At 41.4% G+C, this 25,943-nt stretch overlaps 1 protein-coding gene across 6 annotated transcripts in view; it reads right to left on the bottom strand.

Moving 5' to 3' along the window:
- TBXAS1 (thromboxane A synthase 1) overlaps positions 1–25,943 on the bottom strand; it is a 237,531-nt gene that overhangs the window by 50,976 nt on the left and 160,612 nt on the right. For 5 of the 6 annotated variants that reach the window (XM_056512066.1, XM_056512094.1, XM_056512058.1 and 2 more), the window contains one exon: positions 14,318–14,632. The exons of the other annotated variant lie outside the window; for it this stretch is intronic. In XM_056512066.1, the coding sequence (XP_056368041.1) occupies positions 14,318–14,632 (315 nt within the window). The remainder of the gene's footprint in view (positions 1–14,317; positions 14,633–25,943) is intronic. 6 annotated transcript variants of the gene reach the window in all.

Raw genomic sequence — 25,943 nt, 5'->3', positions numbered from 1 at the left:
TTAATACAAAGAAATCCTGTGTCCTTGGTTGTACACAAGATTAGACTGTACAATAACAAATTCCTAAATTTAAAATGTATCATTTAATGAATTCATAGACAATACCTCTTTTTCCCCCACCACAGAGTGAAGAAGAATGTGCTTTGTAGGGACTACTCAAAACACTCCTGAAAACAGTTTGCATTTCTGTCCTTGCAGAGAGTGATGCATGTACATCCTTCAATTTGTGCACACCACTAGATCTGTTGACTTTAGTGGTTTGGATCTCTGATGAAAATTACTGTATTTTCACTTAAATCCATGGGGGAAACAGCAGATGACCTTGCAAAGGATTTCTTGTGGGACATAAGTTAACCAGAACATGCAAATACTGCTCTGTGAGTTCTCTATTGCCCATGCCAAAACATTTAACCTGTCTGTGCCTCCTGAAGAAACAGGACCTTTAATTTACAAGACCTGTAGGTACTTTTAGAGGCTAGTATTCATGTACCATTTGGATGTTAACAAATGAAAAGTACTAAAATAGCCTACACTATTTAGAAAAGATATGTTATCTTTGCTGTCAGGGAGCACTCTGCACAGAGCTGTGTGTTCAGGGAAGAAGTAAAAAGCTCAAAATCTGACAGATGTTGGCATCTCTCTCAGCAGCTGACAACATGGCCACATCCACAGAGGTGCACCTCTCAGTATGGGAGTTCAAACACTCCTTTGGCAAGGGATCAACACACCCAGTGTGTACCCAGATCGTGCATTTTGTCTCATGTTGAGCTTGCTCAGGCAACAGGCAGAATTTTAGGTAACTACTACTACTGCTCCTCAAATTTCCATAGGAAATTGCTCGTAGCCATGACTTTCTTATTACAGAAGATATCAAACACATACAAAAGTTTTAAAGTAACAAGCCATTGGGGGAAATCCCCACAACACAACCTGTGACACTATCTGAAACACCCATGCCACTTAAAGCATGTTTTCAGCACCCACCTAAGATAGCCTAGCAGTGCATATTTGTGAATTTATCACAAATAAAATGCTTTTAAACATCATCTTATTTCCCCAGTGAATGCTCCTCCCAGCAGGGATCTCTGCTGGCTGGTTTCTAGCAGAGACATTGAGCAAGATCACTTCTAAATAATAACTTGTCCCACAACTTGACATCCTTGCCCTAAAGCCTGGTGATAGGTATCTGAACACTGGGATGCCAGCACACAAAGTACCCTCAGCTCAAAGCAAAATATGTTGGAGCAGGATGTGACACCCTGGACCACCCCAGGGGTCTGTCAAAAAGCCAGCCTTGGGGTCAACACAGTCAGAGACTTTGGTGGTGAAATCCAAGGAGTCTGAACATTTCTGGAACATCCATCACAAGAAAAGTTCGTTGTCAAGATGTTCTTTTCTAGAGTGGAAGAGAACAGTGTAAAGCTGGGAGAGTGCTGAAATTCAACAAACTGCAAAAGAGTAGCTGTGACCTCTTCCTTAGAAAAACAGTGGGAAAACTCACCTTTGGGTGAAGGGGCATTCATTCAGCCTGAAAACTGTGCAGCGAAATTCAAGTAACCCCTTGTGACGACTCCCCCGTCTTCCCTGATGCTGAAACAACATCAGAGCTATCTGCTGGTGGTGCTTAAATGCTTGTGTTTTTCACATTAGAGAGGCAGGAGTTTTGGACCCCCTGATTCCTATACTTACATACCTTTGGAAATTAGCATAAACATCTCAGCTGGCTACCAATGTGATTAAGATGTGCCTCCACTTTGCATTTTTTTCTTTGAAACACAGCAAAGGCTTTCATTTGTTAAGTGAAAATTCCCTGGTGGAAACCCCTCTCTCTTTCCCTCCCATTTCTGACCCCATATTGGGCACTTTAATCTAATTCTGGTTTGAGGTTTTAGAAGCTGAAGGCTGCTTCTGAAGATCACTGAGGGAAAAGAAATCACTGGGAGGAACACCACACTTTGAACTGAACGTCCCTGGCACAATGCATACTGGAAAAAGAAAGCGCTAAGAACATTTCCCAATCAATGTAGCTGTATTTTTCACAACCAGTTAGAAGAAATGGAAACCTATAGTAAATAATGCTGCTTTGTAAAAGTCCAATTACCCTGAATGATAAATTGCCTAATTATTTCAGCTCTAGAATTTTTCTCAACTTCTTTATCCTTTTCTTTGTAGTCACTGTCTGTAGAACAAGAGCGTTTGACTGTTACTAATTAACAAGAGAGAAAGATGCAGGACATTTAGTAAATTCACTTCGGTTTAAATCCATCTTACATTATTTTTCCCCACCAAAAGGAAAAAAAAATATTTAAAAGCTGCTCTGATTGAGGAAATTTTTCTCCATGACTAGTCTATGATATTAAAACAGTCAGCTTTTGTTTTTTCCACTCTCTAGAATGCCAAAAGATTAAAGGCACTGCAAGGTTAGATTAACACCTTGAAATTATCTGCAAAGTTCTCTACTTATCAGGCTATTAAACCTAAATTTATGACTGCACAAAATTGTCTTTCTATTGTATCCTGAGTGCATACAAACTTGATGAAACAAGTTCCAAAAGCAAGAGCTTTTAAAAGTGTTTTGTTCCAGTTCACTATGCAATGACTTTCTGACATCTTGTTTCTTCCTTTTTCTTTCATTTGGATCAGCAACAGCAGCAAGGGGTTGTGGATAATAGCCCCATCTTCAGAACTTTTTCACTTCTAGACTTTCTCCTTTAAATTTAAAGAGTAGCTAGGAGTATTGAAAGAGATATTAAAGTTTATTCAAAACCTCTATTGAATCAGAAGATCAAAATGATCTTATTGTATTCCATCTTTAAACCTGATGGTATGTAAAGCATTAAAAAACAAACAAAAAAGCCCAAATCTTTTTTTCCCTCCTGCTTATTAACAAAGTATTTTATGAAATCCATTTTTTAAGATGTGTGTAAAAGAAGGATGTTTTACATATAAAATATTAATATTTTGTTGAATTCTGAAAGCACAGTTTCCATACAGGTAGAAGATTTTGAGTCAATGGGGCCAAAGAGTGAATTGCTTGCACAACATGCCTTAATGTGCTCTGCTTCAGTGACAATCAGGAACAATAATCCCTTAGACTGAGAAAGCAATGGAGTTCTCAGTCTCATTACATCTGAGACCTGACTAAGGATGATAAGCATGCAAGCATCTATTTATCTACTCAGTCTTGGTTAAAAGCCCAACATTCCAGTCCATACAAGCAACTGGCATTTCTAGGGTAAAAGAGTTTGAAGTCTCCCCTGATCGAGGCCCCAAGTGCCTATCCCAGTGCAGCAGTGAAATTCCACTTCTGGCCAGACTGCTTGCATAGAAACCCTTGTAGGGCACTGACCAACACATTCAAAACATGACCAGTTACACTGAGGTACAGGTGGATTTTGTTGCTTTAAAGGATTTGATTTTGGAAACGTTCCATAACCTGCCTTATAAAAACCAGGTATCAAATTAGTTGGCAATAAGTAAGATTACAACCATGGACTTCAGGAGAGCTAACTTCAGCCTCTTCAGGGATCTTCTTGGAAAAATCCCTTGGGAACAGGCTCCACAGGGAAGACGGGTTACAAGGATCCCTTCCTCCAGGCTCAAGAGTGATGCATCTGAATGAAAAATAAATTGGGCAAAGGGGGCAAGAAACTGGAATGGATGAATAGAGAACTCCTTTCATTACTCAAGCATAAGCAGAAAATACATAGGAGATGCAGGGTCAGGCCACTTAGAATGAATATAAAGAGGTTATTAGAGTAAGTAGAAATGAAACAAGGAAGGCCAAGGTCCAGTTCTGGGGGCCAGAATTAAATCTGAACAAGAACATCAAGAAAAACAAGAAAGGCTTTTTCAAATACATCAATAACAAAAGGAAAACAAAGGCAATGGGCAGAAATCAATGCACAGAAAATTCCACCTGAACTTGAGGAAGAACTTTACTGTGTAGGTGACCACGTACCCGAACAGATTGCACAGAGAGGGTGTGGATCCTCCCTCACTGGAGATATTCAAAAACCATCTGGACACAATCCTGTGCCACATGCTCTAGGATGGCCCTGCTTGAGCAGGGAGGCTGGACCAGAGCCCCCCCTGTGGCTCCTTCCAGCCTGACCCATTCAATAAATACCAGTGAAAAGCTGTTTTCTGAGACAGTGAAATATATATACTGATTTGAAATGGAACAGTCTTCAGACAGGATGGGTTTCCTATGTTTCTTTGTGTTTTCCTGACTACTCCCTTTACACCAGTCTTTCTAACAGGTTAAGTAAGGAAATGTTCACTCATATCACTGGAAGACCACTACATTTCTAGAGCAATGGCACACCCAGAAACACCACTTTTTCCTTCTTTCCATGTTAAAAGAAAGCATAAGATGAAACAGGGCAAATAGTGCAAAAGCCATCTCATGCTGATTAAAAGTAGCAGAATCATATTGTTAGAAATGGAAATTATTTAAATACATATGCTCTGCCAGGGTGGTAAAGAAGGAAAAAAAAAAAAAAAGGAGAAGAGGTCACAAGAAGTTCAGTCTACCAAAAAACTGCTTTACATAATAATGAAATGCAAACTAGTTTCCACTCCTTCTAGCACCAGCTCATTCAGCCTTCTCTTTGAATGCTTATTGACAAATAAATGGACTGGTTACTTCCTATTAGTGCTTCCTAATTTATGTACATACCTGGAGGAAAAATTCCATTTTGACCTCACATTCATATAAGCTAAGATCATTTTTGAGCTATGAATATGATGAATACAATTTTAATTTCTTCTTGGTTGCTGCTGGGGATTTGCTGTTTCTTAATAAATTAGGCATGTGTTCTCCTCAGCTCAACTTTTGCACCTTATGCATTTAATATGTGCAGTTCAGGAGTCTGTGTGACACTTTCAGATGAAAGACCTTCTTTTCTTCAGTCATCATTCATTCTCTCCCTCCTTCTTTCTCTCATGCAAGCACAGGTGCACAAACAGGATTTGTTTTACCAGCTGTTCCCCAATATTTGTCCTCTTTCTTTGCCCATAGAATCATTGAATGGTTTTGCTTGGAAAGTACCTTAAAGCTGATCTAATTCCAACCCCTCTGCCATCAGCAGGGATATCCTCCACTTGACCAGGCTGCTCAGAACTACATTCAGCCTGGTCTTGAACACTTTCAGGGATGGGGCATCCACAGCTCTTCTGGGCAACCTGTGCCAGTGCCTCTCTACCCTCACAGTAAATAATCTCACCTAAACCTACCCTCTTTCAGTTTAAATCATTGCCTCTTGTCCTGTCACTACAAGCCCTTGTAGAAGGTCCCATGGAAAATCCTTATCACGAAGGTGGCACTTGTTTTCAAAAATCTCAAAGAGTCACTATTGTCCTTACAAGGGAAAATGCTATTAAAGCAAGATTTTACCCTTGGTCTTGAAAGCCTCTCAGAAGCAGACAGTTCAGGAGATTCCTGCAGCAGATCAGGATGGCAGGGATGGGTCAACACCTTCATGCTCTGAAGAATCTGTCTGTCAGTTTGGGGACACAGAGGGATCTCATCCCAAATGAATGTTAACTAACATAAAGCTTGAAAATGCTCCTCTGTTTAGCTTAGTATTTAATATTTCCCAGGAGACAAGTTCCTGCCTGATGAATGCAATTGGCTGCTAAAGCTGAGACACAGTGTGGGGTCCTGACATAGATGTCCAAAGTCACCCTCTCTCATTTGTAAGTCTTTTCAAGAGCCAGATGGTTTAGCTTCTCTGATTTTTTTCCATTGAGGTCGTGCCCATTGCTAGCTGTTCTCTTTCTTTTGCTAAGTATTTATGATACAGCAAGCACATAACTTGTGGAAACTTTTAATGCCTAACTTCCATGAGAAAAAAAAAAAATAGTATAATACCTTTCTGGGTTTGACTCCTACTTCACACTGAAAAACTCCTGAAGGCTAGGCAGGCTGCCATTCAAAGAACAGGCACTTACACCTGTGAAGGTGTCCCCATTCCTGAGAAGTCATGGCATGTTCATCTCTTTTCCTACCATATGTAACTCCTCTGGCTAGTCTGGTGAGAGTATGTGCCTCCCAAGGTCATGGAGAGGAGCAGTGGTGATATTTTCTGTGCTTTGGGCTTATTTCCTTGCTACCTTCTACAAGGCTCAACTGCCCAGTGCAAAAATTTGATCTCCCAATTCTGCCTGGGACTATGTCCCACCCTGCAAATGATGTTACCTATCTGCAGCTAAAGGTTAACACTGATATGCATATAAAAATTGATTGAACATTGCTTTGGTATTAATGTGGCTTACTTCGTCCCTGGAGGAAGCTTGTTAATCACTGGAGCAGTTGGGATATGAATCCTGAAAAAAATTGTAACCAGCTTCTTGCTCAACAGTAGTTTTTTTCCCTTAAACTAAAAGCAAATACACTCTTTTTCTCCATAAAAGCCTGAAATGTAATGGAGGAAAGGAGGGGGACAAGGAATAGGACATGGGAGATGCATCCTTCCCTTTACTTCCTCTTTAAACAAATCTGTCTAATCACAGTTAAAGTGCTGCATTATTAACATCCTCACCATTAAATGTTCCATGTCACTAGAAAAATTTATTCTTTAACATGAACCCTGAAGCAGTAATAGTGGGTCAATTACTATGAGGATGGCAAAATACCAAGAAAATTCAGTGGTGAAAATGAGTATCTGTCTAGCATACATTACCTGAGACTCAGTTTTGCTCAAGAATAGCACTAAGGCAAAGTCACTGAGCAACATGTGACATTGCAAGTAAAAGACAAATTAGTCTTCATGGACAAGAGACTGATAGGCCTAAACAAATGGAAAAATAAAAGGGTCTTTTTATTCTCTTTTCTTTTTTATTTCTTTTACTTGGGTGAAAAGGGGTAAATGATCTCTTCAGTGTCAACAACAATAAGAAGTTCCTTGAAATAAAGGTACATTAGTCATCTCAACAATACCTCATTCCAGGTCACACAGAATCATCTGTTCTCAGCTGTGAGAGGGATTTTCCTAGGAATGTAATAAGGTTTGGAAAAGTCAAGGAAGAACTACAATGACAAGATATAACTGGGGTTTAAAATGTGGAATTTGTTCCTATAAGCTAACCATAGACTTTTCAAAACAGCAAAGTCAAACCATTCCTAAAAGATACCCTGACTTGCCAATTGATTGACTCAACTCTTTGCATATCATAAATAAGCTGACTCTCCAGAAAGTCTTTACTGTCTTTGAAAGTCTTTATCTGCTCTGCAGAGCAGGCACCTGTAGATGCAGTGTAAGAGCTACAAATACATAGCAAGCAAGAAGAATTGCTCTCATGTGGCTCCAGGCTGGAGCTGGTCACGCTCTCCCTGCCTGCTCATGCTTCAGCCCAAGGGTGACTGTGGCTGCCTACAGAGCACAGCTTCTGTAAAGCAGGAACAAGCAACAGGGATCTTCCAGACAGGCCTCCAGGACAACTTCTTGCCCAGTGCTGGGATGGTGCCTGGGGTGCAAAGCAGCCTGTATGGAGATACCCACTAAGGCTCGCACAGTGAGAAAACTGAGCCCAAGCCTTTCCACCTCGGTGCTTCCCCTCAGCAGTTGAGCCTAGAACAGTTTGGAGCAAAGTGGGCAAACACTTGGCAAGCTTGGACTCACAACTTTTCTCAGGATACCTCTCTTGATACAGCAGAGACTCGAGATGGTAAAGAGACCAAAGCCTTGAGTCTCAAAAGTGTTTAAGAGGCTGAAATTCCAGAAGAGTTAGAAGTCAAAATAACCTCTTCCCAAGAGAAGTGACTTTAGGCCTCTTGAGTCCAAAGCCTGCATTTCAAATCAGTATATTTTAGATACTTACAGCAGAGGAGAAATTCAAGGAAAGGCTTTTGTCTTCTCCTAATTTAGCAACATTTGACCAGTATGGACAGAAGCACGATGGGACTAAGATAAATAACTGATTTCAGACACTGAGCAACTGCATAAAGAACTGCAGAAATACAACCTAACTGTACTCGGTCTCTAGATGTTTAAAGGCATCTCTCTATTTGTTTAAAACAAAACTGATTGCTGACAGCTGACATTCATAAATGATGTGAGGCTCTGCAACACCTTTTTAAACAAATAGAGAAATCAAAGAGTGTCATTTAATTCAAGAGAATAAACAGCAACAACAGAAAATATTGTTTGTGCTTCCTGGTTCTGTATGTTTTATGTGTGTATGTGTATGCATGTGTAACAGCAGCTCTCTTCTGTAGACTTTTTTCTACACACTATTTACAATTCAGTCTCCCTTGATAAATGCAAGCTTTCACCGTCAGCAATATTTCCTTACTGAAGCTTAGTCTCTGTAGTTGCAAGCTTCTGAGAGCACAGTGCCTTGAGATTCTGCATGAAAGGCACCAAACTCATGCAAATTGTTGTAGTAATTCCCTGACAGTGACATCTCTCTGACTTTCACCTCTCATTTTCTCTAATGCTCAAAGAAAACTGTCTGTGCTACCAAGGAGACTCCCTGCATAGACTGCTTAAAAATCTAAAGTACTCAATCAGGCACAGAGACACAATGAAAATGGTCCTACCTCTCTCTGCTCTGCTCTGAAAATTTTATGGGAAGGGAAAATTTTGAAATGGCAAAATCTCTTTTCAATAAGATATTTCCATTAGACTGCAGAGGTATTAATGAAGAAGCTTTTCAGTGTGAAGAACAGAATCATAAGCCAATGCAAAGTTTAGTATGATTCCACTCAAGTCAGTGATGACAATTACCCCATATAAGCAACTGCCACACCCAGTCTGTCTGATGAATTACAGCACCAAAATCATCAGTCATAAATGAGGAGTTTATGCATCAGTCCAGTTCAACCTGGGCTATTCATAACTCACTACACATAGCAGTTAAAAAGGAATTAAACAGTGCTTTTTCATAAATGAATCTATGGATTGTGATGACTTTGGAGTAGCATCATTCAATATTTTTGACATGAAAGAATACAGATGAGACAGTCTGGTCAACATCTCCAATTAAACATATTGAAAATATTCCTGGGCCCTAAAGCTATACAAAACCTAAACTATACAAAAAAAAAAGCATTTATAGGAACAGGAAGATGTCTCTGTATCAAAGAAGAATCTCCAAGTCTCCATTTAAATAGAGAGAGAGTATGGCAGGACTTCAAAGTTTCTTTAAACTTTACAGGCTCTTGGCAGAGGTGAAAATGTTGGTAAGTCACACCAGCACTGAATTGTTACACTAGTACTTTGTGGATATGAAATTTGATGGAGTAGAGACATGCTGTGTCTTATCCTGCTCTTCATTCCTCTCACACTGATGTTTCTAAATGTCATATCAAGCAGTGATAAGTAAGAGTAGTACAAAGCTTTTTTAAAATAGAATGGAAAACAGAGTTAGTCTTGCAGTCTCCAATGAATGTTTTATGGTAATAGCTGCTCTTTCATGTATTCACTTTTATTTACTTCTCCTGACTCCTGTGCTCTCCTTTACCTTTGTCAGGGCTCCTGAAAGTATTTCTAGGCATCAGTAGCAATGAGTAGTGAGCTCCTACTCTGTTCTTTACCAAAACTGAAGCCTTATATATCAGTGCAGCAACACATCTCAGGTTCTGTAATGCTCAGTGCAATGTTTTCCTGTGGTGCTTTAAGAAACTGCAGGCTAGTATAGATATGAGCCAAACCCCCCCAGACTTGTAGCATCGAGTCTATCTCTTTGTTAATGCAAGGTTTGGTTGTCTATTACTGAGAATATGCAGTAAATTATTCCTGAAGGTGAGATTAGAATTCAGGGAGCTCTTGCTCCAGGCTTTTCTATGCTCTGCACCATCAAGTATGGATTTCTTTATTGCATGGACACAGAGAAGATCATTCTCATACCTCTTTTGCCCTCCTTAGCTGCCCCAAGCATGCTTGCTTTCCTCCCTCAAAAAAATGACCTAGTTTCACTGGTTTAACCTGATGTGTTTACTTTGCAACAGATCAGGAGCACATACCTACAGCGACTCACCACATTTTACCTCAGGGTAACAAATAACTTCTTATGAGAAGTTAGCTTGAAGTCACCTATGTTTTTGCACTCTGTTTTATGCCACTACTCTTCCTGTCTAAAATTGTGCAGTCCAGTAAAACAAGAACAAAGAAATGATTTATAATTGTGAGTGATTCAGGATTGAGAGCAGGGAGAAGGAAGGGAGAGAGACATTTAAATGCTAAAATGGGAATAGAGATAAAAAAGAGAGGCCCCACGTTAAGGGAACCTCCAGCAATTTTGGAAGATGCAATTTTTCATGCCCTAAGCTCTGTGGCTTAGGACATTACCCACAGAGCAGCTCAGAGCACACAATGGCACTCAGAAGCAAGTGTTCATCTGCTCAAAATGAATGTGTGCTCCAGGCTTGCTATGATTTTGCTAAGCACACACACACACACAAACAAAAATCAACTTGCTTTTACAACAAAATAATCAGTCATATGTGCAAAAACTGTTCCTAAATATATCTTGTGAAGTGCTCTTTAAAAACTCTGCACAGGGATCATTTTTGACTGAAATGGAGAGGATGAAGACCATGGGTGCATTCTTTCTCTCTTGGTGAACGTGGATTAAAAGCATCTCTTTCACAACTGTACAGCCTCTAACAGTTCAGGGATGGTTAGCCACAAACGCTGTAAAAATAATCTGGTCTTGAAATAGCAACCTTTCTTTTTTTTTTTCCCCATGCCCTCCTTTACTGGTATATACCAGGCTTGCTTCTCAGCTGATGCATATCACCATACCTGTACTAATACCAGACTAATACCCATCTGAGGATATGACCCCTCTCTGCTGTCCCAGATCTGTGGTCTCTGCAGAAAGTAATATTATTTCATACAGACATGGAGGTAGGCGTCCTGCCCCCACGAGTTCATATTTAACTCTCTTTTCATCTTGTTTATTTTGCTTTCATGGTATCAAAGCAAGCTGCACACCCAGCAACAAGCTTGCAGCAAATAGGTGCATCTTATTTTCAGCAGTTTGCCCTTCACGGGGCATACACTACACTCCCAAGGGATTTATGAAGAGGGTCAGGTCAAAGTCTCTGTAATTTGAATTTTTATTTGTGTGTTAGAAGAATTATGCTTGTCTTTTCCAGTACAGTTGGAGCACACACAGGGATTCAAAAGTAGAATGGGAAGATGCAGTGTGTGGTGACAAGAAATCACCACTCAGTATTTTGTTTCTCTGTTACCTGAGAGATGAAAAGTTCTGCATGCCCTTTCCCTACACCCTAAAGACCCAGACAGAGGTGAAAGGGCAATGTCCTGCCCTCTACAATAACTGAGCTTGAGTATTCTCCTGCTTGCCAGACTCTGAAATGGGCCAGATGCCTGTTCTCACTTTGAGAGAAAGAGACACCACGAAGCCTCGACACTGAGCTATCAGTCAAGAAAAGACCTAAAAAGTCCCTCAGCAAGCAGATGAGGATGGTCCTGGAGGCAAAAAGAAAAACATGACAACCCATGACTCACTCAGACACTGTTTTCTGAGGACACTTGCCTGGAAGTGCCATCTCCACAGTGTATTCAGGCTGTGTGGTGGAGATTGGCAGTGAGATCTCCCAAGACAACTCTGAAACAAACTTGGCTGAACACAACAGAGCAGTATAACATGGTCCTGTCTGTCCTCTGGGAATCTGACTCCCAGCACTGGGACTAGACACTTCCAGCACCTAGCTTTGCATTTCTGCACCATACTGTAGCAGTCTGCACCATGCCTGCCCAGGGATCTCTAACACAGCAGTGCCTCAGCTTTCTCCACCCCCTTCATGCTCTCCCAATGTACCCACTGTGCAAGACAGACAAATGAAGATCACAGCAAAGGCAGGGGTGTCCTCAAGTACAAAACCAAGAGCCACCAAAATACTGCTGTATGCCCAGACGGACCAACCATGCTCCATTACTGGCAACTACAAGGTCACCATGCTTTGTGTTTTTCACTGGTGCGCCAAAAAGCTGGAACTGTGCCTGTCATTTATAGCACCTTTCCTCAGATGGCTCTCACATGTCTTTATAAACTTCGGTAAATGAGTATATAAATCACTCGTCCACCACCAAAGTACAATCATCTCTGGGATGATACACAGCAGCTGCTGTAAAATCAGACTGCAGCTCCACACCACAGATTAGGGCAATAAAACATGCTGCATCAGGCAACTGAAATGGATGGAGGACAGAAAGGGGACATGTTGGAGGGCATTTTGTAGTTATAATTACCTGAGTATAAATTTGGCTGAAGAGGGTACTGTGTTTAATACTCGCACACCTGCAAATCAAAAGTCTTCCACCACATGTCAAAATAATCTGATTGTACCATTCCCCATGTTTTGGCCTTCTAAATCCCTTCCGTTCTGAAAACTGCAGAGCACCTTGATAAGAGCAAAGCTGATGTGCTGAGTACAAGCAATAACCTAATCAAATTTCTTAGCAACTGACTTGATAACTAACTGTGAGCCTGTAGCTCTGTCCCCTCCCTTCCTCTCTCTTGCATGACAACTGAACACAGCATCTATATATACCCAGTTCTAAAATAGCTTCTGCTCCCGTAACTTGCAAACCGTTCACGTAGATCTCATTTTCTAGGCTAAAAGTAGTTAATTGCAGTTACTGAGGGGACTGAACCGCTGCCCTCCTTTCCTTATTCTGGGATGGGCTCCTTGAGCAGTGTATTGCCCCCTCCCACCCCCCTGCCAAATCATGAACTGTTTATAAAATGAAATATTTTGAGGGATGGGGCTGCACAGATCAGATTACAAATTTCCTGTTATCAGGGACTGCAGATGAATCATTATCTTTCTGTCTCCCTCTTCTCCTTGACCATGCAGCCATGTATGTACCATCTAAAGCTAAACCTGACAACTCATAAAGTACAGGGAAGTTATTTGAAAGGTACTTCCAATCAATATATGACATAGGACAGCATGGTTTGGGACGAGGACACCAGTTTGAGTTGTGGCACCCACACAGACTTTGTACAGAGCAGAAATTAATTTAAGTGCTAACTCTCTGCAATGACTTCTCTGCCACAAGTGTCCCTAATTACCTCTCCTACACAATGCAAAAGCTGAAATTATTAGCAAAATATTCATAGAGAACCAAGAGAGTCAAGAATTAAACGTTTTGATTTGATTATTATTGAAACATTACTAATAGTGAGTGGCAGGTCAGTCAGACCATATACAAGCCAGGGTCCATTTAGTTCTCCAGCTTGAATCAGAATCACATCCATGTGTGAATCTCTTGGACTGGCTCACACTGCAGTCTCCAATTGCCCAGCAGGGGCTCCTTTAACTGGAACTGGAGGAGACCAACTGCTAAGGGAAATTTGGTACAGAGAGCTAGACTTTAACTACCCCAGAATAAACTTCTGAGGTGCATAGAGTGTGTACCCAACAGCCCCACTACCAGCTGTGCTGGATGATGAAACTGTGCCTACAGGAGCACACAACTTTTTCATGTAAACATGGCCATATGCATGGACTCCATATGTGGAATATCCTTAAAGAACCAGTCAGATAATGGCTGATTGCACTCAGATTTCTACACACTTTCACAGGAATGTTTACTATTTCACATCCCCATCTACAGAGAGATATGAATGACTTCACACACCTATACTGTAGGATAGCTCTCCCAGCAATTTCCCTTTGGTTTCCTAGGCTGTCAGCTTTCAGGAACTGATGAGAAGATTAACCAAATTTTCCTTGGGACTGCATAGTAGGGGGCTCTGTGTGCAACTCTGCCCCCAGCATTACCCAGTAAACTGCCCATACTCCAGGCTAAGTTGCATCTTCACATCATGGCAGGCCTTGAGGAAGTCAGCTGAACTCATAAGATATGATGGTACAATTAGGCTGCCATATATGAATAAAATAAATAAATAACTCCAGCTCCTGGAAACAAAAATGCCATCGGCAAATACAGATAGTGAAGGAGAAGAAATCTGAACACAGTATAAGAGAAATAGACATCAAGGGTTTTTTTTTGAAAGCTTACACATATATTCTCCTAGATGAAAAAAAAAAAATGAACACTTAAAACAAAGTTTTGAAGTTTATGATTTGCAAGAACACTGATTATGCTCCTACAAAGATCAGTAAACAAAACTGACTACAAAATTTATACAAGAGGAAAAAATGGAAATGTGTAGTTTTAGAGCCCGACAATAATTGATGTCCATAATTTAAAATAATTTTTAAAGGTTAAGCATTCCCTATGACGCAAAGTCTCTAGGCCATCTCTTGTGTGGACACATTTACATTGCCTTGCTCCCTGCACAAAGCCCCAGACCAGGACATCATACTCACGTGTTTCGCAGAGAACTCATTGACCTCCCGAAGCACCTTCTCCTGGCACTCGGGGTTGGTGGCCAGCAAGTAGGTGGCAAAGGACAGCGCGCTCGTGGTGGTCTCATACCCAGCGATCAGGAACAGGAAGGCTTGGCCCGCTATCTCATCCTCTGTGAGTGCCTTCTGAGCCATTCCAGCTGGGGCCGTGCCAGCCAGCGGCGCCTCGCGGTGTCTGGGAGCAGCAGATGGGCCGAGCCCGCCCGAGCACCCGGCTGCCAGGGAGTCGGCCGAGCCGCAGGCGTCAAGCATCCACTGGAGGAAATCCCTGCGCCTCTGCAGAACACAGCGGGACGAGGAGCGTGAGGGATGGGTCACAGTGCAATGCCTTCCGTGGGCATGGAAGCAAAGAGCTGCTTTCTATTTATAGTGCACACTTGGCTCGGACAGGATAGCCACCAGCCTTTCACTGAACGAGGAGGCTTCTATAAATCAGCTGGAAATGCCGTAACTAACAGCTGTCATTGCTTTCTTCCCAGTGGGATGAGACTGAATCTGCCCCCAGCTCACAACAGGTATATTACGTATCCTTCACAGAGGATTGCTAAGAAGCTCTGCACAGAGCTTCTTTTATTCTTAGGCTGAGTTCTTGTCACTTGGTGGGAATCAGGGGATTGACATAGATGCTGTACATTCAGCCCCATGTGCACCTGCCAGATGGAGGCAGCACAAATCATGCTTGATCCATCTGCTTGGATGCACCGTCCTCATTTGTTCAGATGGTCCAAACCATGGAACTCACCATCTAAGTTCAGGGTTGTATCTACAATATTTTCTGTACCAGTTTAGCGCAACAGGGCTGAAATCTAATCTCAGTAAACTGGGACATCTTTTTATGAGAAATACAGTTATGAACACTTACACCAAGATAGCCTCTTTTTTAAAAATAAGTTTTAAAAAACATATTTGCAGAATCATATTAAAACAGCAAACATTCCCCTATGAAGAAACCTGTTTGGCTGGTTTGTCTTTGCAAAATGCCCACTAAATGATTCTAGTGTTATGAGAACTGCTTTCTTTCACTCCAGTTTCTGACACAAGAGCTTTAATAAACACACCTATGGCCAAGAGTGAGCTGACTCCAAACCAGTGTGGACAGCAAGCTTGATTAGGCTTTGAAATATAACCCAAAAGGTTTGAATTGACTTTTGCGAGTCGGCATAATAGAATTGTGCTGGACCTAAGCCATAAGACTGTGTGATTGATTTTCAATTCCTCAAATACCAACAGAATACATGATAGCTCAAGGACTTGGAAGTGACTGCAGTGCCAGAACATGACAACTTGTGCAGTGGGATGGACAAAGAAGAGACCAAACTTTTCTTCAAAGGAAAGGAATATGCAGTAAACTGCATTTATCTGTTAAAAGTAAATAATTTAAATGATTTCTTGGATCTGGTGATTGAGAGACAAAGTAGAAAAAAGAAGGGCCAGAGAAAAGGACAGGCAAATGAGATAAGAGTAAGGAAGAGCTAATTAATTATAAATGTCAAATGACTTAATCAGATTATTTATTTTTCACACGACATGGGAAATGAGAGCAGCAAGACATGAAAACAGGAGAAATACTCAGTGCCCTGTGCTTAGCTCTGCTGCCAACAAACTGTTCTGATCGATCTACAGGCAGAGAGGAATGGTTATTTTGGGGTTTGAATAACACAAGGGATTGGCACAGTGCCTCTTTAACAGCTCCTTCCCTCCACCCCAGAGAACCTTTCCATTATGTACCTTGTACCCATGAGCAACTTGCAGACTGGTAGACCCAAAAATCAATGCTCCAGAGAGCAGCCAGTGCCAGTCACTGTCTGCTGAAGGATTCTGCACATTCACCAGCCAGACTGAATCACCTCGAAGGCATGGGAGACGTGCTTTCCCACCAGTAGGTGAAGGCACACAAAAAAATGTTACAGACATTGTGCTCTGCAAATGAGCTGCAGCTCTGAAAACACTTCCTTCTGCCTAGACTTAGGCACAATTCCCGCCAGCATGATAGGATACCTCTGCTCCATTATGTTCCCATAGAGTGGAGGAAGCAAGACTTCATTCAGACTTCAGCTATGAATAGCTAAAAATCTCGTTTAATTTTTCCAGGAAGGAAAAGTCTATTCATTTCCTGGGAATTAATGTATTGCAAAACTCAGAGTCCAACTCTTTGGCACAGCCTGTGCTTCAGCGATTTGCCTGGTACATATATTTGTATTTGTCTATTTTTTAAATTAAAAAAGCCATCTAACCAACCAACCAAAACAAAACAACCAAAAAAAACCAACAAAAAAACACACCAAAACCACAAGCAAACAAACAAACACCAACCAAAGCAAACAAAACAAATCCCCAAACCCAAAAAAACAAATAAAACAAAAAGCAAACCAAAAAAACAACCCAAAATCCCCATGAGAGTCCAGTTCCAGTGTGTTCATTAGTGTGTGGATAAACCAATTCAATGTCATAATGAACCACATCTGTAGAAACAGTCTCTTTATCTGCAAGACTAGCCACCATCACCTAAACTACCTTCATAACATAAAAATGTATAATTACATTCCTATTAAGTGGAATTGTAGCCCTGTAGCTTCCTGCAGCTCGAAAGGTGTAACATTTGCTATAGTTCTGCATCCATCCTTCTCTAGCTGTGAATTTTCTTGTAAACAAACCCATTGCCCTCTAAGGGTTTGCTGCTCCCAGTCATGGGCTGTTAGACGAGCCTGGTCTTGTATTTAGACAATACACTCTCTGGAGACCCTGTAAGATGTTTCTCCAGCCTTAAACAAAATCAGGTCCTGGCCTTATACAAAGCATCGGGTTATTGCTGTGATAGCAAAGTAATAATCATAATGACTACTGAATAAAATTTCATTCATGAGAATTTCTGCTGAAAGCAAACTTAATGAATACCAGCACAAGTGAATATTCCCAGGAATGTACTCTGAAATGCCTCTGTGGCCATTTTGAGGAGCTCTTTTTATTACTCACGTAATATATTTGGTTAGGAATTTAAAAGCTTGTCTTGCTGCAAAACCTGTTTTTAAGGTCATCCTATCCAGAAAAAACTGGATACCTGATCTGTGCCATGCAATTTGCTCACAGGTGAGAAGGGGTTGCTAAGAGAAATGGCTTCTTAAACAAACCTTGCAAAAACAACATTCATTTGTAAAAACAACTTGAATAATAGTAGGGAGAAAAAAGCATAACATAACAGAAAAGCAAGATTTCTTCCAAGATAGTTCTACACAGTGGAAGGAGCGATATTTCAACAAAGCTTCTCTTCCTTATGCTTCATTCTACTTCACTTTAGGCATCAGTGTAGAGCGCCACATAAAAAATCATCATCAACCCAAGCGAGAGAAAAGATTTCCAGGGTTATAACAAGTCATAATGAAACATATTTTTTTCCGCACCATCAGGATGGAAAAATTGCTCTGATTCCAAAACCTAACAACGGCAATAGAGGCAAATACTAGCATAAACCCAAATATAATTGGATTGTTAAGTGCTAGAAATAAGGAAAAGGCATCTCATGAAAATTCACAGGGGGGATTTCTCCACTTCAGTTGACAGCAGAAGGAAAAAAAAAAATTTAAAAAGGCTTGTTTTTTTTTTTTTTTTTTTTTTAGTTTGACAACAGACCAGGTACTTACAGTGCCACTGCACAAAAACATTCTTTGGTCATCACATCCAGCTGCTGGCTTCCTTTTTCCATCAGGGACATTTGTTGGATTTTCCTCACAAAAAGCAGAAGCCCACAATAGCCTCCATCCTGTCCTTTGACGTTTGCATAGTTATGTTACAATGGCCACAGAAACAAATTCCTGCCACAAAAGAATGGCGTGCTAATGCAACAGACTCTTGATTTGCCCCTGTACAACACAGACCCTGTCATTAAGCCAATGATAATTGAATGGAAAGCTACAATTTGAACAAAAAATATATCATTTAAATGCAGCGTGGGACAGGGTGAATGTCTAACTTGGTGGTGACACAGACATCCCCTTTGAAATATATAATAAGACAAGCCCCGCTTACAGCTTGCCCAAGATAGACACCTTGCAATATATTTCCTGACACCAGTGTTCTGGGCTGTATCATTCCTCTCATTAGTCTCCTTAAGCATCACCTGGCCATGCAGAGGAATCGCTCTGCTCAGAGGCGGAACGAGCAGCGTGCGGCGCTGGAAGAGCAGCGCGGTGCGGGGAAGGCTGGGCTGGGCTGGGCAGGGCTGGGCTGGGCTGGGCTGGGCAGGGCTGGTTTGGACTGGGCTAGGCTGGGCTGGGATGAGCTGGACTGGGCTGGGCTGGGCTGGGCAGGGCTGGTTTGGACTGGGCTGGGCTGGGCTGGGATGAGCTGGACTGGGCTGGGCTGGGCTGGGCTGGGCTTGACTGGGTTGGGCTGGGCTGGGCTGGGCTGGGATGAGCTGGACTGGGCTGGGCTGGGCTGGGTTGGGCTTGACTGGGTTGGGCTGGGCTGGGCTGGGCTGGGATGAGCTGGACTGGGCTGGGCTGGACTGGGCTGGGCTGGGCTGGGCTGGGCTGGGCTGGGCTGGGATGAGCTGGGCTGGGCTGGGCTGGGTTGGGCTGGGCTGCCAGAACCCACCTGCCTCCCCAAATCACGGCCTCTGATTCTGCAGCTGCCAGAAGAAGAGAGATGTACCGCTCACAGGCGACGTGCAGCGTGATCTTTCTCACAGGAGGAAAGTGTCCTGGAGGGCAGGGGGTGTCTCCAGCTCTCTCCACTCTTAAAACAAGGAGCTGTGGTTTCATATCTAAAACTGACATGCCAGCTGACCTTCTGGCAAATTCACCATGCTTTGAGGATCCAGGGGACCCTTGGATCACTCTTTTGGTAGAGAGATTAAGCTGTTCAACTTCTCAGCAAGCTTAAGCAAAAAACTACTTAAGGAAAACTACCAAATATATATCAGTTTGAATTTTAGTTCTTAATGTTTTGATTTCAATCATGTTTTCTGCAAATAATACTCGAATTTTGCACCACTCTGATAGTTCAGATTTGCATTTTGAGTCCTAAAAGAGCCCAGAAACACAAAAATCTATTTTATGATGAATTAAAGAATCAAAATAAATGATGTAATTGGTCAGTAGTCTGTTAAGCACTTGCTGTGGTATAAAAGTTATGCAAATGTGATGCTGCTAACGTAATACCAACCACAATAAACTGTACAGGCTCTCCTGGTCTTTCTCAAATGCTCTGATTCCAACTCAAAAAAGATAGATTTCAGAAGCCTTATCTACCAGGCAGAAAGCTCACATCTCATATTATTTCAGCAAACTTGTACAAATGCTACTATGTCAATGCACATCCTGGAAGCTTTCTATAAGCTTGATTTGGCAAGCCTCTTATTAGGTAAGACAAACCTGTGTCACCCTGAAGTTATCAGTAAAGCACTGCAGTAGCTACCCAGATCCTTTTGAAAAAAAAGCACAAAATGCAGTCCCACTAAAACTATCATTTTGCCATACTTCTCTGAAAGGATTGAATTCAACCTCTAACACTTACAGGTTTCATTTGGTTTCTCACCAAAAAAAAAAAAAAAAAAAAAAAAAAAAAAAAGCGCCAGCTTCTCTGCCAATAAATTAAATTCCAAAATATTCCAGAGAGAGTGTCCTTTTGCCTTGTGCTTGAAGACAGAAGCTGAAATCAAATGAGAGGCCCTCAAATTTGTGTTGAGGATGTGGTGCTTCCACAGGTGATGCTCAGTTCTGGAGGGACCTGGACTTTGTTGGACTGCAGGGTATGGCCATTGCTCAAGTGCAGCTGGGAGACTTTTCAGCCTGGCAGATAAAACTCTTTTGTTTGCATTCGTTAATATCAGCAGAAGAAAACACTGCAACATTTTTATTGTGAATGGGCCGAGTGGCTGAGGCCAGGCAGGTCTTACAAAGCAATATAACTTGCATTTTATAAATGAAAAAAAAGGAAAATTCACTGAGTGCTGTTTTGGAAAGTGGAGTTGCCTTTTGCCAGCTTGATCTGACTTTAATACTTACAAAAAAACCCCAAACAGCGTAGATTTTGTATAATTTTGGACTTGCTATTTTCTTATATTATCATCACTAATCTTGTATGCAAGTTTTTCACAATAGATCACATCTATAAGAGAATCCTGTGAGCATTCAATAACACTGCATTTGATGTCAGAAGCCACAGCAATGCCTTCGCCTGCTACTTGAAAGAGATGAGTCCCTACAATAACGTTGCAAAAAGGCAAAAGGAAAGCTGCCCCCAGGAGGGACAGGCTTGTCAGCAAAGAGATGAAGGCACCTGATGACAGAAAGTGTTAAACATGGCAACAAAACATATCTTTTCCATGTGAGCATGGAAAAAAATAAAAGTAAAGCCAAGAATAAGCCTGAATTAGAATATGATATGGATTTTATTGGCTGGGTTTGCTACTAAATCTGCAAAGTGGCCAATATGATTTACTGGTTAAAGCACCTTCCACAGAAGCTGAGATGCTTTAAGCTGCACTCCCTTTTTTGACTGTAAAGCACAGTTATAGCTGGTGCAGCTTCTCCATCTGTAAAATCGGTACAACAGACATCAAATCTTATAAAACACCGTGAAGAGAAGCTAATGATGATCTCAGAAAACCGTTTAAGACCTAGGATAAAAAGAGATTTACACAGACTCAAAGAGTTTAAGGCAAAAGCATCATCATAGAGGGGAAGGAGCCCTGGAAGGAATTCAGCAAGTTATCTGCTTCATCCCCTTGCCACAAGGCAACATCAGCCAAACCAGCACTGACAGCTGTTTGTCTAACCTGTTCTTAAAAACCCAGCAAACCCTGACTTCCCACAGCATCCCCAGGCAGTCCACCCCAGCACTGGACCTTTGCTGTCACTGCAGAGGTTTTTCCTCCTCCACTGAGTCACCACAGATATTGCAAATCATTAGATTTCACCACCTACATCCATAATGCCTGTGGCTTCACAGCCCGTGCACGTTTATAGTGTTATATATTTATAAAAGATCTTTCATAAAGCATGCTGATAACATAAAAATCAAACTGCTTAAAAATACAAAATTAATTTCACACAGTAGTGACTCCATTTACAAGGGAGAAGAGTGCACAGGTACTGGTGGTTTCTTCCTCGAAAATTTTGCACCTTTCTGACCTTCAAAATGCAAAGTTAAAGTAAGACCATTAGTAACATACAGAGGGATTAAGCCTAATTCAACCTGAAAATACAACTGGAGGGAATTCTTAAAACCAAAATTTTGTTAGTGACCCATCTCCCCTCAGTTCATACTGCTGCAAGTGGCACTAGAGGGCTCACATCTTGAAAGACAGCAGCCTCCTTCTTCATGTAGTCCCACAAAGAGCTGGGATGAAAATCAATTTGAATTTCAGATCTAACTGCTAGTGAATGAAGAGAAAGAACAGATCTGTTTGCATTTGATACAATCTTAATACAGGTGTTTACAACTCTTTTAGGAGCAGACTGGTTTTAGGATCCTAGCCAAAAGCCAGACTTGGCTGAAAGGATATGTAGGATATAGAGACACCACAGCTAGAAGTGGGAAAAAACGAGATATATCCCTGTTTGGTTGTTTCATAAGCAGTGTGGGCCCACAGAAAAACCCACAGCTTGCCTTGAGAGCTGGAAACCCTCCCCCTAGCTGTTCAGGGTAAAATCAAGGGATTGTCTGCAGCCAGGTCTATTTACACCTCTAATGAACTGGCCATTGTCTCTGGCAATGAGCTTCCCCCTAGTACCAGGCTCAGGTATCTATGACAAGCACTATGTTTTTCACCATGAAATTCAGTCCAATGGCAAAAAGTGTCATGGAGCTTGTGGCATTTGCTTGGCAGCTCTGCCACACTGGGCTGGCAGTGTCAGCCCAGGTCACAGCACAACAGCATAACCAGAACAGCTCCCCCCATTGCACACACACTTGGGGAAGAATCAGAAAGCAGCCCAAAATTCAGTGGCTGGAGATTCCCACCCAGCTTCCCCAGTCTCTGCATCATGGTGATGCAGAGCAGCAAATATCAGTGGACAGCAACCTCCTCACCCTGTATTTGCAAAACATTTAGGATAACACCACTCTGATAATGACTCCTGGCATTATCACAGTGCAAACAATAAATACTGGATTTGTGTGTGTGGTAGCTGAGCTTCTCCTGCCCCACACGTATTTTGCTGCCTGAAGGGGGAGGAGTGACATTATCAGAATACACACTGTGGAAACACAAGAAAAGAAATAACAGAGTGATGGGGGGAAAGAATAGCTCAGGCCAGGCCAGGCCAGCCCTGCATGCCAGCATGTGGAGCAGGCACACATCCCCAAAACAGCAGCAAACTGTCCACCCTCTTCACATCCTCTCCCAAAGCTCATCTGGCCTCCCACTAAACCATCTGACACTCCTCTCCTCTGTTATTTGCACAAGGAAGGGAGGATGCAGGAAGGGAGTGTTTTAGGCTAAGCATCTGACACCCAGAAGCTTGACCCTCTGCTGACTCAAACTGCTGACTAAAGACTGCTGTTGCAGGCAGCCCTCTGTTCCTTTCTATTTGCCACAGATTACAATTTTATTTGCTTAAATTTAATCCCTGATTAATAATAATTTCTTGTTTTAGCAGTTGTCTGACATTCAAGAAAATGCAAGGAATCTCATTATATCTTTCTCACTATTTGTTCTTCCTGCCCCATATGATCCTTTTAACATTCTTGCAAAGCCCCACCACTCACTTTGAAAAGCCATCAGGACATTTCAGGGCATTTGGGGAATTTACTGCTCACATCCTGCCCTCCCTCATCTCTCCCCAGGGTTTGTACAAGATCCTTTCTTTCTGCATCACACAACATGTAGATTGCATATATTCTGAGGGAAGGAACAGCTTATTATTTGGTTTTGCAATGTCCTTAAGCAGTTTCAGGAAACTAAAAAAATTTTTTCTTTTAACTAAACTAATAATGGTTTTGAGACTGACATAAATGGCATGTGCTGCTAAAAAAAAAAAAAAAAAAAAAAAGTACAGTTAATATTATTTATATTCTGTATTAGCAATATGGGGGGAAAAATTGTCTTTATCACTTCTTCAAGCAATTGCTCTCCACTGCTGGCAGGCAATCCTACTGCCAGCTTATCCATTCATGATCACACCTGCACCCTACATTAGGATTTATCCTGGATTTTCAGCTATATTAAACTGGCTTTTACCTAAAGTACATAAATCACATCTATATCTGACTCTCATGACTTGTGTGCATGAAGGGATAGAGGTTTCTAACACAGTGGGTGAAAGCACTGGGAAGGAAAGGATTATTTTCAGCTAACCATTGACCAATGACAAACTGTGTTATCCTCCACAGTTTCATGGATGCTCGGTTCAGTTATGGGTTTTATCCAATAGATGGCTCCTCAGTAGCAGAAAGGATTCTCCCCCTGCTCTCCTTTCCTTCACAGAGTTTCAATATGACTTTCTAATATTTACACAGCTATTATCTTGCAAATATAGGCATTTTGTGCACACTGATAAACACACAGAAGAAGCACATGTGCATGAATTAAAGAACAAAAGAAAAATTAGATGACATTTTATATTACTGCTTGCCACTTTGTCCTTTGCCAGTACAGGGATGCATGAAAAATGACAGCCTGGAATGCTTCCTAAAGTCAAACTTAAAAAAAAAAAAAAAAAAACCACAAAAAAACCCCCCAAAAAAACTATAGAAACATTAACTGCACACCAAACACAAGCTCTCTTTCTCCCTGAAAATATGAGGACATCTTCCACATCTTATATATCCCTGACTGAGCAATAATTAAGCAACTTACAGGCATCATTTCTACTCTGTCAACAAAAGATTTTTCACAAGAAAAAATAAAATCTTGTGTGTAATTATCAATATAATGACCCAGAAGGGTTCTGTGTAATTGGCAGGGTGCAAGTTAACATCATCATGAGTAATGTTAACATTTCTGAGATGGTGAAAGTGAATACATTTTTGTTGTTATACAGAAAAACATAATTAGAATAATAACCCTCAAGATATTCAGAAAAATCATATTTATCCCATACAGGCACTTGTGACTTCTCTGAATCAAAAGAGCAGTTCCCAGTCATTTCTGTCCTGAGATCTATCCTGCATCTCAGTCAGATCTTGTCAAGATCCTGTCAAAACCTGGCAGTAACCCCACTTTGGGAATGTGACCCTCTGGTCCAGCCACATGATCAACAGAAAACAGAACACCCACAATAAATAATAAATTGCATAGAAGCCAGACCATGTCGGTTTAAATTCCCATGATTGATTTAACACTTCAATGGGGCACAAGTATAAGTCCCCTATACCTGCTGTTAGCATCTAATATAATATCATTCCTAATAATAAACTTTATCCTTGAAATATTAAGCTGCTTTGAAAAGTGGAGGAAAGGTATGATTTTACTACAAATATAAATATGTAGCATCATAACATCAGCACAATTACAGTCGCAATAACTGTCAAGAAAAAAAATAATTGTTTCATCCCAGTTCAAAGCTGTGCACAATCACCAGTCTCATTTCAGCATTCCAAAAGGACTTGTCTAATTCCATGCCTCAAATTAGTTTTTTGCTGGCTAAAACCTGGAAAATTCAAACCAACTGGCACCTTGCTCACTTCAAAATAAGCTCAGCAGCAGCATGCTGGACCATGGGGCTGTGACACTGTTGCTCTCCTTTACCCCTGAGCAGACACCCCAAGCAGTCCTCTATCCTTGGTGTGTATTACACAGAGAAACAGCACGTGTAAAGGTGGCCTTGTGATCTGGTGATAGCTCTTTGGCTCTTTGCATGCTCAAGGACATTGCCCTTACACTGCATGGAGCAGATTTAAACCTTGGTCAAACACCAAAGCTCCATCTTTCCACTTGCCTCTCTATCCCAGGATACTGCAGCCAGCAGAACTTACCCAGACCCAAAGCCAAACCTGCAGACTTTCACCCATCTTCTCTTCCTTTAAGGGACAAACATACAGGCACAACAAAAAATCAGAGTTCACAACTGAAATACTGACAATCATTTTCACCGTGGAGCAGTTTAAAAGAGGCAGCAGTGATATTCATTAAGCTGTTAATAATGGATTGTGGCACAAAGCAATTTATCAAGTTTCCACTGTAATTAAAATCACTGAATATTCGGGCACTTGCAATGCACCTAGCTCTCCCTGCTTCTGAAGCTTTACATTTTAATGTGAATTATAGCTCCCTCTCCCCAGAGAGCTACTAAAAAGCCCATTTTAATTGGTATGTTTTTAATTGAGATTACATTATTAAAAAGTGTAAATTTCTGTTGAAGAAAGAAAGGAGGTGCTCAGTTCCCCTTTAGTCTCCATCTCCCTTAGATATAGCTTGCTTTTCCCAGCGGGAGGGAGAAATGAAGGGTAGATGCAGTGAAGGAACAGGAGAAAGCCCTGAACACTCACAGGCTGTGAAGTCAAGGCAAGGCAGCACTGACTGCCACAGATGCAGGATTTTCTAGGTGGATATTTGGGAAGGACAGGAATCACCACCACAGTTCAGGCTGCTCTTAACAAAAGGCAGACAGAAAACACCACGCAGGGATTCCTGCCTTGTAGCCAG

The sequence above is a fragment of the Oenanthe melanoleuca genome, chromosome 1A (genome assembly GCF_029582105.1).
Source record: "Oenanthe melanoleuca isolate GR-GAL-2019-014 chromosome 1A, OMel1.0, whole genome shotgun sequence".
NCBI lineage: Eukaryota > Metazoa > Chordata > Aves > Passeriformes > Muscicapidae > Oenanthe > Oenanthe melanoleuca.
This window is presented reverse-complemented; position numbering and strand designations above follow the sequence as displayed.